The sequence below is a fragment of the Macaca thibetana genome, chromosome 10, assembly GCF_024542745.1.
Source record: "Macaca thibetana thibetana isolate TM-01 chromosome 10, ASM2454274v1, whole genome shotgun sequence".
Taxonomy (NCBI): Eukaryota; Metazoa; Chordata; class Mammalia; order Primates; family Cercopithecidae; genus Macaca; species Macaca thibetana.
In genome coordinates, this window is record NC_065587.1 from 57,713,199 (window position 1) to 57,730,179 (window position 16,981).

At 42.6% G+C, this 16,981-nt stretch overlaps 2 protein-coding genes across 6 annotated transcripts in view; both read left to right on the forward strand.

The window, feature by feature from the left end:
- The window catches only part of PTPRT (protein tyrosine phosphatase receptor type T), an 820,910-nt gene that overhangs the window by 680,432 nt on the left and 123,497 nt on the right, over positions 1-16,981 (forward strand). For all 5 annotated transcript variants that reach the window (XM_050806436.1, XM_050806437.1, XM_050806434.1 and 2 more), the window contains one exon: positions 12,002-12,150. In XM_050806436.1, the coding sequence (XP_050662393.1) occupies positions 12,002-12,150 (149 nt within the window). The remainder of the gene's footprint in view (positions 1-12,001; positions 12,151-16,981) is intronic.
- CHD6 (chromodomain helicase DNA binding protein 6) overlaps positions 1-16,981 on the forward strand; it is an 853,354-nt gene that overhangs the window by 66,824 nt on the left and 769,549 nt on the right. The gene's annotated exons all lie outside the window — the stretch shown is intronic.

The following is a 16,981-nucleotide window of genomic DNA, read 5'->3' on the forward strand; positions in this document are numbered from 1 at the left end:
TGACTGATGAAGAAAAGATGGAAGATAAATGGTTTGTGATCCCCTCTGGGGCAGAGGATGACATTCCATAGACCAGTGGTTCTCAAAATATAGAACCCAGCATCTCCTAGGAACTTGGAAATGCAAAGTTTTTGCACTTACCCCAGATTTACCAAATCAAAAACTCTGATGATGGAGACCAACAATGCCGCTTATCAAGGTGATTCTGATGCACACTCAAGTCTGAGAATCATTGCCATGCACTACCTGCAATAGAAAGCCAACTTGTAGAATAGTAAGTAGGACCCTGCTTAAGTACAGAAATTTGGTGCAGAAATTGACGAGAAGGGTCAAGCCTTAGACATGGGGAAGCTCACATATGGGACAGGGCAACCATAAAGGAACAGAAAGTGTCACTCAGTTCATTCATTCATTCCATAAACATGTTTAAAGCTTTTACAACATTGTGGCAAGCGCTAAGCTATGTGCTAAAGGAAATACAAATATAATATACAAATATGTGTATTTTGTACATTGATTACAATGAAAAGTGATGACAGAAGATAGGCAAATGACTGGGATATAAAACAGAAGGAAGGCCTGCCCTGTCAGGGAGAGATCAGAAAAGGCTTCCTGGAAGAAGTGATGATTTGAATGGTATTTGAAGGACTTGTGATCATCTCCTAATACATTAATTCAACAAGTCTTTACAGGATACCTGCTTGTTCCAAAAATCTATGTAAGCCCCTGGGGAATTGGTAGTGAACAAGGCCAACAAAGTTGTTGTCCTTGTGGTTATAATCTAGCAGGGCAATAGCCCTGTGAGTTGGCCATTCAGCAAGAAGGAAATGTTTCTAGTTGGCAACTGAACGTCTAAGATGGGGTCGGGGTGAGAGGAGGCAGTTGTGAGTTGGTGAGAGGGAGATCACCCTGGAGTCCTGGTTTGAGATCTGAGATCACATGTGGACATGTGAGTGTGGAATGGAGAAGGAGGTTCACTCAGCTGTAGGGAAATAGCCACAGAGCCTTAGCAACCAGGAGATACTGCTTGGAAGAGGTTGCTTGGGATAAAGCTTGAAGAATTCATGGTCATCATCTATCCACATACAGGCTGTGTTGGGATATAGCAGACAGACCGAGGAGGAGCATCCAAAGGGTGAGGCCTTCAGGAGACAGAGTTTAGCTCGGCCTCAGCTCAGCAAGGAATGACCCTATATAGGGAAGTGCAGTCCTGGTAAGGAGCTACCCATATAGGTGATGAGTTTGGGTTGCTGGAATTTGGCAGTCAGGGGCTGGATATCCTCTGGCTAGGGCTGCTGCAAGAAGTCTCCTAGCCAGGGTAGGAAAATGACTGGTAAGGCCTTTCCAGCCTGGAGAATCCAAGATTCTACAACTTTTAATCATGTGAAACTGAAGGTCAAAGCATGAATGGGGAAGAGCATCTGCCCCACTGTCTGGTTTGGTTTCGGGTTGTATGAGCAGGATATGGATAGAGCAAGATGAAACTACTGAGAGGAAAAATTAGTCACCTTGTTTCCCTGGAGTGCTCATCTCAGAAAGCAGATCAAACATAAAATTAAAAATTAAAGCAAGGAAAAAGTCATGCAGATTGCTGGGGCAAGGAAGGAGGAAAAGGATAAAAAAGAACTAGCCCTTGTTTATATCTTATATGCCAAAGACCATGCTAGGGAACTATCATCATTTGTCATTTCTAATCATCACAGTAACTCTGCAAATTAGGGTATGTTAAATTCTATTCTATAGACGAGGAAACTGAGTCTCACAGAGTCATAGAAATGGAGACTTGATCACTTTTACACTGCTGTTTGGAGCCAAGTCAGTCCAGAGTCAGAGCCCATAGTATTTCTGCAACACCAAGAACAGAGGGGCCATCTCCCCAACCCAGGGGTTCAGAGCTCAGACAGCATTCATTCAGGGCAGCTCCCATTGTCTGAACCACGAATTCTGGTCACACTCTGCTTTGAAGCACTTTTTTCCTTCTTATCACCTATTATGTAACAAATGCTTATGTAGAGCTTATTTGGTAGGTGACAGATCCTAGTTAAGTACTTTCATATTTATAAGTTAATATCTACCTCAAAGCATTGTTAAGAAAATTCATTATAATTATTCCTATTTGACAGATGAGGAAACTGAGTTATAGAGAGGTTTAGTAATTGCCCAAGGCTGTACAGCTAATAAATCGTGGAGCCAGGATTTCAACCTAAGCAGTCTGGCTCCAAAGTCAATGCTGCTCCTACTAGGCTCTGCTTTAGGGCCCAGGGACCAGTGTGGCCACATACCCAGAGGGAGGAGGGCCTCACCTGTGTTTCAGGCCTTCTGCTGCTCTGATTTCACTGCCAAATCCAGAGAACGGTCCAAAAGTGTCTGACTACTGCCTAAGTGGAAAGAGTGTGATTGGTAGGAGAGCCCATCCAGGCCAGAGAGGTAGCCACAGGCAGAATAAAGAAGCAGAGATAGACAGGTAGCGGCACACACATGGACGGCAAGACAGCAAAGGGATGGAAGTAAAAGAGCAAGTCCTTTGGCCTTTCAGATTGTGATGACATCTGTTGCTGCTGCTGTTGCTGCTGCTGCTTCTGTACCTTTGCCGTGCTGGGGGATTCACAAGCCCTAGATGAGGGTGATGGGGCAGGAGGGAAAGGACGAACCAGCTATGCTCCAGAATTGGTACCCAGCACAGGCAATGAGCAGACAGGATGCTCATTGTCTGCAGGCCGTGAGTGGTGGTGAGTGAGAGCTTTCTGGCTGCAGGTGTCTGTGCACATGTGTGCATATGTGTGAGTGTGTGTTTGCCTGGGGAGAAAGGGAGGCAGCTGAGAAAGGTTTGGGACAAGGGGAGATATGTGGTGGCCCTTTGCCTAAGCATGACATAACAGGGAATCTTAGAGAACACTTAGAAGCCTGACTGCCAGTGTTTGAATCCTAGCTCTGCCTCTGAAGGCCTGGGTGGCTTTCTACGGGTTACTTCAACTCTCTCTGCCTCAATGCTTTTATCTGTAAAACGGAACTAATAATACTCCTGGGCTCATAGTGTCACAACAGAATTAAAGAACTGAATAGCTTGTTTATGAAGGCCTTGAATAGTGGCTGGCATGGAATAAGTACTTTATAATGTTTGTTGAATAAATAATATTAATTTAGGACTTACTATTTTATGGTCATTTTATTAGTTTCCTCAGGCTACTGTACCAATGTCCCACAAACTAGGTGACTTAATGCAACCAAAATGTGTTCTCTCATAATTTTAGAAACTATAAATCCAAAATCAAGGTGTTGGAGGGGTCAGGCTCCCTCAGACTCTAGGTAGAATCCTGCCATGCCTCTTCCTGGCAGCTGATGGTGCCTGCCGGTCCTCCGTGTTCCTTGGCTTATGGCTCATTACTCCCATCTCCGCCTTTGTTGTCACGTGGCATTCTTCCAGTTCTCTTCGGTCCAAATTTCCCTCTCCTTGTAAGGACATCAGTCATTTGGGAATCAGAGCTACCCTAGTGACCTCATTTTAACTTGATTACATCTGCAAAGACCCTATTTCCAAATAAGGTTACATGGACAGGTACCATGGATTAGGACTTTTGCAGCCAGAAAGTGGGTGAGTGGAACACAATTCAATCCATAACAATCATTTTAAAAGTATCAGGTATTGCCATGATTCTTAGATGCCAACTCCGCCCCCCACCCATAGTGAAATCAATACCTAGAGAGGGGAAAGGGAGTGTTCATGACAACTCAATGAGATATTTGGAGATCTGGACCCCGCGGCACCCAGGTCTCCTACCTCCTAGTGTTCCATTTTCAAGAATGAAACTTTACTAATTCAGACTTGCTAAGAGTCGGCCCACCTCCTTTGGTGGTTCTCAAACTTTGGCATGCAGTAGAATTGCTTGGAGGGCTTATTGATCACCTAGAGTTTCTGATTCAGTATATTGGGGTGGGGCCAGTGAAATTGCATTGCTAATACATCCCCAGGTGAAGCTGATGCTGCTTGTCCAAGGAAGCCACACTTGGAGAACAGCTGTTCCGCATTGGTGGTGCTCAAGCTTAGTGGCACATTATAATCACCTGGAAAACTACTGAACACCCAGATGCCCAGGTTGCACCCCAGACCAATTAAATTAGAATCTCACTGGTAATTTTTAAAGCTCCGCAAATGATTTGCTCAAAGTTTGAAAGCATGGCTCTATAATATGTCAATGGAGGTTTTTAGAGAAAAGCCATTATTCAGGGCATCTGCTTTAAAGTATTCATATTTCATAGATAATGAGGTTATTTAAACTAACATGGTTTTTTTGTATTTAAAATATTATCATACCAGAGAGCATTTATTGAATGCTTACTGTGTGCATACCTTGGACTAAGTGGTTTACCAGCAACATACCATTCAGTCCTCCCAATAGTCTTACGGGGAAGTACTACTCTAATCCGTGTTTTACAGGCAGGAAGAAACTGGCATGCAGAGGGCTGAGTAACTTGCAAGAGCTCGCACAGTTAGTCTGACATGGAGCCAGATTTTGATGCCAGGCTGTCTGGCACCAAAGCCAATATATTAACTGCTGTGCAGTCCTGCCTCCTGATATGAGGGAAAGCAGTGCATTCTCCTTTAAATGCTACACACACCCATATCCCTGTTTACACTATTGATTCTTATGTGATGTAGCTCAGCGTTTGCCTCAATTACAGTAGTTCTGAGTCAGTGGGGGCATAGATGAATAAAGTTTTGCTGCATTTGTAAGACACCGGAATCATGTGTACCACAGACTGAATTTGCCCTTCTAGATTAGAAGAAGGGTGGAGGAATGTGGAGCAGGTGTCCTGAGCTGGCAGGCAGAAAGCAGGGCCTGTATCCTACATGCTGTGCATCCTAGCTAAGGGACTACTCTGTCCAGGCCTCAGTGTCTTGTCTTTGATTTTTTTGGTTTTTTTTTTTTTTTTTTTTTTTTTTTTTTTTTTTTTTTTTTTTTGAGACGGAGTCTCGCTCTGTCGCCCAGGCTGGAGTGCAGTGGCCGGATCTCAGCTTACTGCAAGCTCCAACTCCCAGGATCACACCATTCTCCTCCCTCAGCCTCCCGAGTAGCTGGGACTACAGGTGCCCGCTACCACGCCCGGCTAGTATTTTTTGTATTTTTTAGTAGAGACGGGGTTTCACCATGTCAGCCAGGATGGTCTTGATCTCCTGACCTCGTGATCCGCCCATCTCTGCCTCCCAAAGTGCTGGGATTACAGGCTTGAGCCACCGCGCCCGGCCAGTGTCTTGTCTTTGAAATGAGAAGATGCTGCAGTTCCCTGACAGTTGCAATGTGTAGCTTTAAGCTGAGATCTAGTCACGCCAGCAGAGCATCCTGGATTCAAAGAGGACAATGCTAGCTTTTAGTAGAAGCAGGGCCTCACTTGTGTATTTTTTTTTTTTTTTTTTTGGTCCACTTCCTATGACTGAGATCTCTCTCTGACTCCAGGATTTCAATCTTCATGATTTCCCAGGAAAATCTGTCTGGAGATTCCAATGGAGGATGGTCCAGACGAGGAGCCCTATGGGGAAGAGGAAGAGTACCTGATCAGTGTCTCCCCAGGAGAGTGGGCATGAATCCCTCATTCAGGGAAAACCTCTAGGTGGAACCCTGAAGACTCCTGCCCCCACCAGTTGGCTGGGTGGTCCTGTTCCTCACCCAGAAGAGAGTCAAGGGTTTTGGAGAGTCCAAGTCCTGGGATCCTCCACTACCTCTTTTCTAAGTGGTTTCCCAGTCTCTACTTAAACTTCTCCCGTAGCGGGGAGCTCAATACTTGCAGAAGCCAAACAGGGCAGGATTCCTGTCTTGTTTTTCATATCATTATCTCCTTCCTTCTAACAGCCACAGATTCAAAGTATTTGCTCATTAACTATTTGTCCAACAAATTAATGAGTAAAGAGGAGGGAACTTCTAACTTTGGGAAGCAGGCAAAGACTTCTAAGAGTAGGGGACATTGAGTTGGGCCTAAAAGGGTGAAGAGAAGGTTGCCAAACAAGAAAAATTGGGGAGGGGAATTCAGGCATTAGGTACTTCCAAAAAAGACCTAAGCAGTTCTGCTTTGCTAGAAATTCCTTCGTTGTATCAAGCCAACCTGGTCCTCATTCTGCCACTGGGACCATAGAGACCCAGTCATCAGATGCATGAAGAGAACATTCCTTTGTATTCCCTCTCCATGAGAAATGTGCCTGGATGTTTCATGCACTCCTCCTCTTGTAGCGTGATTTCCACACTTTTAACAGCTCTTCATTCCTCTCCCGGGAGCCATTCTACCTGCCAGTATCCCTTGTAAAGAGTGGCACTCAGAACAAATCACAGGACTCACGATCCATCCTGGGCACATCCCCTGTCACCTACCCCTCACACTCAGCTAACAAGCAAAGGTCAGAGAGAGCTCAAAGTGATCCGTTAGAAGGAAAAATGCCAAGAGCTATGGCCGCGTCACCTCGTCCTCACCTATCAGAAGCAGTAAACTTTGGATTGCTGTGTCTTAAAACATTCTTCAGCCTTGGAAATGTTCCTGCAGAGGAATAAACAGGCTTATGCATACTCTCTTTTTATCAGCTTTTGGTACCCCCTGCTGGCGAAATTGTGTGACCCAGTTGGCAAAAATCTCAGAGCAACTACAGGGAAAAAAAAAACAAAAAACAAAAAACCCTATTCGGAAAGTCATAAGTACTTGAGTTTTGAAGGCTCTGAGAATTCCATGAATTATATGATCATCCTATGAGTCATGTGACTATTGGATGAGATTTTCTTTTTCTTCTTCAACATGCTATAGCTGCAGATGTTTTGTGGGCTCTGCGGGGGAAATCTCTGGCTTCCATGAACATTTTGTTAATTCTGCAAACATTCCAAGAAGGAAATGCTAAGTTGCCACCCAAAATATTTCTAATTACAAATATTCCAGGTCACCTGATAATTTTATGCAGGCGTTTCCTTCTCTTTCTTTGCACATATCTACTTTTAAAATGGTTATAATTTGTGTTCAGAGTAAAAGGACCATCTTTTCTACACTTCAGATTGCAGACTTTTAAGTATAAATTTGTGCAACAAATTTATTGAGCCATGTGCCAGACACTCAGCAAGAAATTGGAGTAGGTGCAAAGAGTCAAAAGCCCTTCTCCTAAGAGGTTCTTGTTGTAGTAGGTGAAAGAGTTGAATCACTGCAGTTTGACTCAACAAGTACTTAGCTGACATGGCACCAAAATCCTCCCTGATCTGCTGCCAGGGTTCAAACCAGGTTCTACCTCTTACATAGCGACATGTATTTCTTCTTGGTGTTCGTCATCTTTGTGATTTTTGTCTCTACCTCTGTATCTGTTTAATGCCTGTCTTTGCCATTAGTCTTCATGTTCCATGAGGATTAAGGTTAAGAAGACATGATCTTGTAGCATTTAGCAGAGACTGATACATGTACATGTTCAATGGATGAGTCAAACCAGAGGAGAAAATAATAATTCTATGTAGAAGAGCAGGGAGAAGCCTCAGAGGAGATGTGACACTTACATTGAGCCTTGGAGGATAAAGAGGAGGCAACCAGTGGAGAAGAAGAGGGACACATCAAGGAATATGGAGTATTGAGGAATAATGTGGTGGGAGGAGGTAGTTGATGTTTTCTGAAATGGGAGGATAAGGTTGTGTGAGGGGAATAAGATTGAGTTGAAGCCTGGTCCATAGTTAAAGGGTCATAGTTTAAGAGTCCAGTGCCCTGTTCACAGATTTGGGTTTCTCTTTTGTTGAGAGAAAAAAATAAGGGCCTAAAAAGGTGAAGAGAAGGTTGCCAAACAAGAAAAATTGGGGAGGGGAATTCAGGCATTAGGTATTTCCAAAAGAGACCTAAGCAGTTCTACTTTGCTAGAAATTCCTCCATTGTATCAAGCCAACCTGGTCCTCATTCTGCCCCTGGGACCAGAGAGACCCAGCCTCTATGGTCTGGGGGTAGTAAATTAAATTATTTGGCTATGGAGATGAATATCAATTTTTCTGTGTTACTGAGAGGTCTTTTTTAAAAACTTAAATTCAGAATTCTGGAAGAATAGATATAGATCCCCAAACTGTGGTTTTGTGTTTTATTTCCTTCCACAAATACCCTCTCCTTTTCCGCCTTGTAGCTGTCTTTGCCCATTGCCAAAACATCTGTCCCTACATTAAAATGATTATATAACATTATTATCACCATGAACATACAGAGTCAGCCATCAGCTTTAAATACCAAGGAGGTAATATATCTGATATTTTTACAATTCAGTTAACTTTCCAATTTTTAAGTATGTGTTTTGGGGATGCTTAGTTTTTCTTTTTTGAATACAGGTGTTCAGAGCTACCCAAACATTTCTATAAAGTACCATTTTTCATAAAAGCAGTGAGGCTTTTATTATTATTATGATTCCTTTGAAAACCAATGATCTGTGCCTAAGACAACCCTTTCCATATTACTTTACCCTGAACGGAATGAGATTGGTTGAGAGTTCTGCCCCCAAGGAAATATCAAAGCCTCCGAAACATACTCATTTATAGTTTTAAAGTTAACTCTCTTATCAGATTTCCTTTTATTTCCTGCTGGGCCAATGTGAGCAGAGCTCAGATAGAAGCAAAGAATCTGCTATATATCTTTTCAAATTTATGATTAAGAAGGTCACATATACATTTTTAAACACACTCCTTTTTGATAATAAATGAAGAATAAAATTTCGAAATGTCATCAGCAGCAGAATTGCTCATTTTTCTTTTGTTGGCGTTCCCCCCTGCCCCTGTCTAATTGCCTGACCGATCCAATGCTTCATTTCTTGTTGTACGTCTGCCCGGAATCGTTTCACTGGTAGAACAGTGTGCCTGTGGCCAAAGCATTATAACCAGAAGATGCATTCCTCTTCCTGAGTGCCTTTCTTTCCCCAAGCCAACTTGAAAAAAAATAATAATAATAATGAATGAAGAATTCCATTTTAGGCTACATGTTTCTTCAAATGATGGCCCAAACAAGAAGTATAAAGAAACTTTTCTCGGCCGGGCACAGTGGCTCACACCTGTTATCCTAGTACTTAGGGAGGCCAAGGCGGGCAGATTGCCTGAGCTTAGGAGTTCAAGACCACCCTGGGCAACATGGTGAAACCCCGTCTCTACTAAAATACAAAAAATTAGCTGGATGCGGTGGCAGACACCTGTAGTCCCAGCTGCTGAGGCTGAGGCATGAGAATTGCTTGAGCTTGGGAGGCAGAGGCTGCAGTGAGCTGAGATTGCACCACTGCACTCCAGCGTAGGCGACAGAATAAGACAGTCTCAAAAAACAAAACAAACAAACAAAAACGCAACTTTTCTCTTCTTGGTTGGGACTCCTAGATCCAGTTCCCCTCTCTTCGTTTCTCTACTGTGCTCTCTGCTTCTAGAGTGTATTCTGTATGAAGTCTGTCAAAAAGATCACTTGCCACTTGCGACTGTTGTTGGGTTCAGCTAATGAGAGCTGCCACAGGGGACCAGAGGAAGGGCATAAGGTGTAGTCAGGGCATTTTTTTGCCTCTGGTTCTCTCCCTGTGAGGTTGTCTATGACTGGCTGGGACTTTCAAGAGAAAGCTGCTGCTTCTGTTCACGGTGCCTCCTCTTCACAGCTCTCTCCTTTGGGGCTCTGGTTACTTCTTCCTCTATGTGTTCCTCTGGTCCCATAGGTAATAAACAGCTCTCTGATTGACATGCTGTTATATCCTGGGTCCCTATACGCTTGTGACCTTTATCAGCAGACCTTTTATAAATAGACCTTCTTCAAACTGTCCTCATTTGCGTATGCCATCTGTCATTCTCCTGTGAAGTCTACACCTAGATCATGAGATTCATGTTTCAAGGAGGATGCTATCAAACTGGAATTTGTCCCACGTGAATGCCTCTAAAGCACTTCTAAGTTGAGATCTAGGGTTTTTTTTTTCTTTTCTGTTTTCTTTTTTGTTTTTGTTTTTTTGTGTTTTTGTTTTTGTTTTGACGGGGTCTCACTCTGTCACCCAGACTGGAGTGCAGAGGCGTGATCTCGGCTCGCTGCAGCCTCCACCTCCTGGGCTCAAGTGATCTTACCACCTCAGCCTGCTGAGTAGCACAGGTACACACCACCACACCTGGCTAACTTTTTGTAATTTTTGTAGAGATGGGGTTTCGCCGTGTTGCCCAGGCTGGTCTCAATTCCCGGGCTCAAGTGATCTTACCACCTTAGCCTGCTGAGTAGCACAGGTATGCACCACCACACTTGGCTAATTTTTGTAATTTTTGTAGAGATGGGGTTTCACTGTGTTTCCCAGGCTGGTCTCAATTCCTAGGCTCAAGTGATCTGCCCGGCTCAGCCTCCCAAAGTGCTGGGATTACAGGCATGAGCCATCGTGCCCAGCCTAAGTTGAGGTTTATCATTTCCTTTTATACTTCCTTTGGCAGCGAGATTGTTACCTCTTGAAACTATATGTTTCGTGATCAGTGGGGCTCAACCTTGGAAAATTATTCCCTGTATTGCACTGCATTTGACCTCTCTGGGACATCTCTTCTTTGTGTGTTGAGACAGGAATGACCAAAATTGAATTTGAAGCCTACTCTTGTGAAGGACGGAGCAAGGGACCTGGAGAAATTTACTCTCAAGATATCTGATGTTTAACCTATAGCCTTTCATGTGATAGGACTATGACAGCTATATTTAGATGCATATTTGTTGGAAAAACTCAGAGGGACCATGTTGGCTTTTTAGAAATATTTGAATAACTCTTATATGCAAGAGGAGTTAGTCATATTTTTGTATCTCTTATGATATATCTAAGACCAATCCAGTTAAAATTTAAAGGACATAGATTTTAAATCCATAGAAAAGAACTTTTTAACCTTTTAGTTCCTCAGTGAGGTCAGAGTCTATGTCGCTTGCAAGAATTCAGGGAGAGATGGGATCCCACAGTGGGGCTGCTGGGGAGGGAATTCGAACATTGCAATATAGTTGGATCCACTGGCAATAGTATAAAAAACAAGAATAGCAACTGCTAGGCATCAAAAGTCCACTATGTGCAAGGCACTGTGCTCTGTGTATTTTACGCATTGTCTCATTTAATCCTCACAGCCCAATAAGATTGGTCCTGTCATCTGCCACAGTATATAGAGGAATAGTTCAGGATTTAGAGTAAGAAATTTGCCCTGGGTCTTGCAGCTAGTTGTCAGGCAGCAGAGGTAACCTATGAACCTGAGTCTGTCTGACACCAAAGCTGATGGTTTTAACCTCCAATGGTTGGTGTCAGAATCACCTGGGGAACTTGATGGCCATGTAGAATTCTAGGTCCTGTCCTACTTCAGTGATCCGAAGCCCCTGTGTGTGTGTGTGTGTCTCTTCAGGTGGTTCAAATTTACACCAAAGTTTGCGAAGCACTGCTCTACACTATTATTATCAAAATAGTGATATTATGATAATATCCGTCTGGTTCTGAGGGTCTTTTATTCCCATGGGAATAAGACTGCATCAATTCAGCTGTAACTTTCCTTCTTTTGAGCTGTGAAACTAACCTGCACACTCATCCACCTCCAACCACCAGCCCCTGCTTCACTTTACTATTATTTGGTGGGTTTTTGATGAGCTCAGTTCCTGAGAAAGACAAGTCTCCATTTTTAATTTCATTCAGAGCCACAGAAACAGAAAGGCCAGTCTAGCCACTTCCTCCCTCTGAAAGGAGACTTGGGGAAAGGAATACAAGTCTTGTTGATTTCCTCTGAAAGGAGAGTGGGGGAAGCATTGTACGAGTCTCATTGATTTCCCATTTTAGGCTCAAACATAGAACACACGCATTGTCGGGGGTGAGGCAGCAGCGTGAGTCTCCTATTTCTGAGTAAACGGAAACCATTCATGGTTTGTTCTGCCTTGATTCTTTTTCTGGAGAATGAACCAGATTTGGGGACTGAGGATGAGGATTGGGGAAGAACAATCTATCTTCCCAGTGCTTTAATGCAACTGCCACCATCTGACTGTGGTTTTTCCCCTTGCACATGTCCCAAAGGAAGCTGGCCAAGAAGCAGAAGGAGACCCAGAGTGGAGCCCAGAGGGAGATGGGGCCTGTGGCTTCTGCTGACAAACCCACCACCAAGCTCAGCGCCAGCCGCAATGATGAAGGCTTCTCTTCTAGTTCTCAGGACGTCAACGGATTCAGTAAGTAGAGCCAACAAAGGGGAAGGGGACATCCGTGGTCCAGCTCGGCCCTAGTACTTCTGCTGTGAACCCGACACATTGATCAGGTGCTGCCAGGCATAGGGTATGGATGCTTCCCTGAGATGGACTGGGATGAAGGTTCTCCCTGACAAAGACTTGGGGCAGTTCATCCTAAGGTGAAAAGGAATATTTTAAAAATCAGATGGAAATGGGAGCAAGTCATCCTAACTGCTTGTGGACATAAATAGAGACAGGTTAAAAATAATAGCAGTAAAAAAGAAAGAGGAGGAGGATGGTTATGTCCTTAAGGAGAAAATATGCCACACTGAATGGAGTAGCTTAAGATTTTCAAATCTGTGTTTCACGTCCACCACATAAGGTAGGTGAGTCATACATTATGACTGTCTCCACTCTGAGTGCTTAGGAAACTGAGGCTCAGAGAAGCAACTTATCCAAAATACAATGGCTGATGAGTTACATATTTAGACTGGAAGCCACATCCCTCAAACGTTTGCCAGTTCCAAGCCACAGCCAATGTTCCAAGTGGCATTGGTCAAGGGCACCTGAGTCCTTGTGCAGAGTTAATAAAGGATCCCAAGATTTGAGTGGTTAAGATATCAGGGTTAACCCTTATCCTAAGGAGAACTCCAAGACTGCCAATATCTAAGGCTTTCTTGTGGACAGGCTGGCTTCTGTTCTTACAGCCATGATATCAGCCAGTTAATAGACTAGATTTCCCAGCCTCTTCCCAAATTGGGTAATGCAAGAAGTCTAAAAGAATCTGTACATAGACGGATGTCCTCCACATACCATGTAAGCTACAAATGGAAGAAATTCCATTTTGTAAAAATCACTCAAGATATGATCAGTTGGGGATGATGGGGATCTATGAGAGGATAAAGAAAGAAAGAAAAAAATTACCCCCTTCTATAATGTAGACACTGTCTCTCATCCTCACCATAGTCTTGTAAGATCTTTAGTATTATTGCTCCCATTTTATAGGTAAGGTATGCAATGCTTAGTGTGTTTGGCCAGCCATCCCAGAGCCACACAGCTTGTTTAAAATGGATCCAGATCTGAGAGTAACTCAGGCCCATGATTTCTAAGCTCCAGTGCAGCACAGAACCCACCTAGGGAAGTTTTCAACGCATCCATATCTGGGCCCCACACCTGATCTCCTGAATCAAAATCTCCTGGGGGATGAGAGGTGGGTCCCAACTGAGGGATATGGATTTTGTAAGTCGTTCAGAGAGTTCTCATAGGCGCCCAGATTTAGAACACAGCACTTGGACAGAGGCAATAGCTATGCTCAGATACTGATGTGCTGCCTTTGGGAAGAGAGATTAGTTTAAACCTACAAAAATGTTGAGAAGATTGCAGAATGAATAGTCATATACCCTTTACCTAGATTCACCAGTTGCTACCATTTTGCAACATTTGCACTTTTGCACTTGGCTGTACTCACCCTCTCTCTCTTTCTCCCCTTATCCATGTTTTTTTTTTTTTTCCAAATATTTTGGAACCATTTAGAAGTAAGTTGCAGACATCATGACACTCTACCTCCAGAGAATTCAGCATGTGTTTCCTAAGAACTAGGACACCTCTTCAACATAACCACAATAAAGTATAATCTTACTTCAGTGATCTAATATACCAGTTCACGGTCAAATTGCCTCAATGTCCTTCAAACGTTCTCTATTGCTTGTTTGTTATTTTAATCCAGGATCCAATCAGAGTGCTCACATTGTATTTGGTTTTCAGGTGTCTCTCTTTGATCTAGAACAGCCCTCTCAACTTCATTTTTTCTTTCAGGATACTGACTTTTTTTTTTTTTTTTTTTTTTAAGACAGAGTCTTGCTCTGTCGCCCAGGCTGGAGTGCAGTGGCGCAATCTCCGCTCACTGCAAGCTCCGCCTCCTGGGTTCACTCCATTCTCCTGCCTTAGCCTCCCAAGTAGCTGGGACTACAGGCACCTGCTACCACACCCTGCTAATTTTTGGTATTTTTTTAGTCGAGACGGGGTTTCACTGTGTTTACCAGGATGGTCTCAATCTCCTGACCTCGTGATCCGCCCACCTCGGCCTCCCAAAGTGTTGGGATTACAGGCATGAGCCACCGTGCCCGGCCTTGACATTTTTTTAAAGTCTAGGGCTGTGGTCCTTCAGAGTGTTCCACAATCCAGATTTGTCTACTTTTTTTCATCATGATTACATTCAGGTTAAACATTTTGGCAAAAATATGACATAGCTGATATGACGTACTTCACTTTGCATCGTATTAATAGACACATCATACTACTTTGCACATTACCCGTGATGGTAAGTTTGAGGTCTTCTTAAGGTTAGAGAATGGCTTTTAAAGACAAAGTCTAATGGTACATACTGCTTATGAGCAAATATTTAACTTCTATTTTTCTTAGGGATCAGAGCAAATTTGCAGTTTGCCTAACCATGAAGCCAGTCCTTTTTTTCCCATTTTCAATCCAGATAAATCACTGAGACTCATACATTTCCTAGAAGCAGGGAAATTGGTTGTTGACGCAGACCAGGGTTGACAAGAAAATGGGCTTGATTTTTCCTTAAAAGAAAGGAACATCCTAGCTATAATTTTGCATCTGTAAACCAACCTGTGTTGCAAACTTACAGGTAGCAAGGAAGAATAAGTTCTAATGTTCTATTGTACTGTAGGGTGACTATAATTAACAACAGTTTATTGGATATTTTCAAATAGCTAAAACAGTGGATTTTGAATGTTTCTAACACAAAGGAATGATAAATTTTGAGGTGATTAATATATTAATTATCCTGATTGTTATACATTATATACATGTATCACACTATACCCCATAAATATATATAATTAATTACTGTCAATTAATAATAATAGAAAAAATGAGAAAGGCTTATCAGGAGCTCACTGAGTCTCTGGGTATGCTAAGGTGTCACTGCATCCCCTGTTTTTGGCCCTGGAGCAGAGAAGCTCACTTGCAAGTTTATCTGATTGAAAATACTGGCCAAGTAATACCAATTCATCCTTTTCTGTCCAGTCCAGCCTCTTGTGCTCACTTTTTTTTCCGTTTGTAAAAGTACCCTGGGAGGACTCTGAAAAGCAAAATGATTATGGCCAAAAATTCATGACAATCATTGTGACCCTGAAATTTTAGATATTGGTTCTCAATCTTTCTGATCTCAAATGCAAGCCTGGGTAACACTGATTTCTTGTGTTTGAAAGGAGAACATTGTCACTGTTCCCTATGGGCCAAAACTTAGACCCTTAAGATGAAAACACCCAAAACTGAAATAGTTTAACTTGCCATAAAGGAAGAGGAGAAATATCCAACGAAACCTAATTAGATGTTTTAAAGGCCAGGGACAAATTTTCCAAATGATTGAGGTATGTATGTATGTGCATGCAGATGTGTTTTATATTTACACAGACATGTAAATACATACAGAGATTTATAAACCTACACAGTCATCTATACACAAATATGCATCTATAACTGCATATATGCATTCATTATAACAATATTGCTTTCTAAAAGATTTAAATAATGATTGACTTATTATACTCAATTATTAGAAAATTTTGCATTTGTCTGAATCACTGAATACATTAGGACTCTCTATGCATCTGACGTCCTCAGGCTACAGCTGCAGAAACACTCTCAGAATCTTTTGACTGCCCTAGAATGCATCAGGTACCTTTTAAAATGCCCTGTGGAACCACTGGGATGAGATTTGAGGGGGGGAAATGTAAGTAATGCTTACACCGGAGATAAGAAATTGCTTCTGAAATCACCCTGATGTATGTAGAATTGAATCTATTTTTGTGACATTAGGGAAGTGACTGCCTGGCTTCTGAATCGGTGTCTTTGGGAGGCCCTGAGATTACGTGCAAATGTTGAGGGAGCATTGAGAGAGGTGGGGCACAGAATAGTTGTTACATTGCAAAAGATTACAGAAGAATGTGTCTTGAGCAATTATTTCATTATTGACCAGGTGGGCCCTTGCCTAATTCAAATTCTACCTCTCCCTGCACAGGTTTATTTTCTGGGGTTTTCTATTTCAAGTCACTGCTACGTTCTGTGACATCTGTTCAATCAACCTCCTACTATTGTATAGGAACAGTGACCTCCAGGGCTCTAGGGTGATGGGGCTTTGTTAGATATGGCTGTTGGTTTGGAGTGCCTTGGCATTCTTGAAAAAAGGAGTACGTGTCACATTTCAAGGACAACCAATGTGCATTGTTTTCCATTTAAAGAAATGCTAGCTTTTATTAAGTAATCTGATTTTGATCTTACTGCCCTGTGTACTTGCTATTTTTCTCTGTGATCTTTTGCTCACTGGGATCATTTTCTGGGTCTTTCTTCTGGTGCTTAAATCTTCTTCTTTATCTCTTTTTTTCACATGTCATCTTCTTGTTCATTTTCAGTCCAAACAAAAATGCTTCAAAACAAATCCTTGTTGAAATCCTGTGATATGGGGACTTGGTTGTCTACTCTTCCCATAATGGCATTTGACAGATTCACTTGCCTACTGGGTACCAGGAGTTAACTCTGTCCTTATTTTTATGCTTCCCCTCTATTGAATTATTCCATGTCTGGAAGGTAAAGGCAATCCTTCTCTAAGGGTCATGAGACAGACACTGGGCCATCTAGCTCTCTGCTAAGTGTGACCTTGGAGGTGAGATTTAATGGCCTTTTTCTCAGTACATGCCTAACCCTGTGCTGTAAGTCATGGGGCACAGTCTGGGGAGAGAGGTAGTGTCAAAGATGAATAAAATGCGGTATTGTATCACAAACAATACATGTATCTACTTGTAAGCCTTTC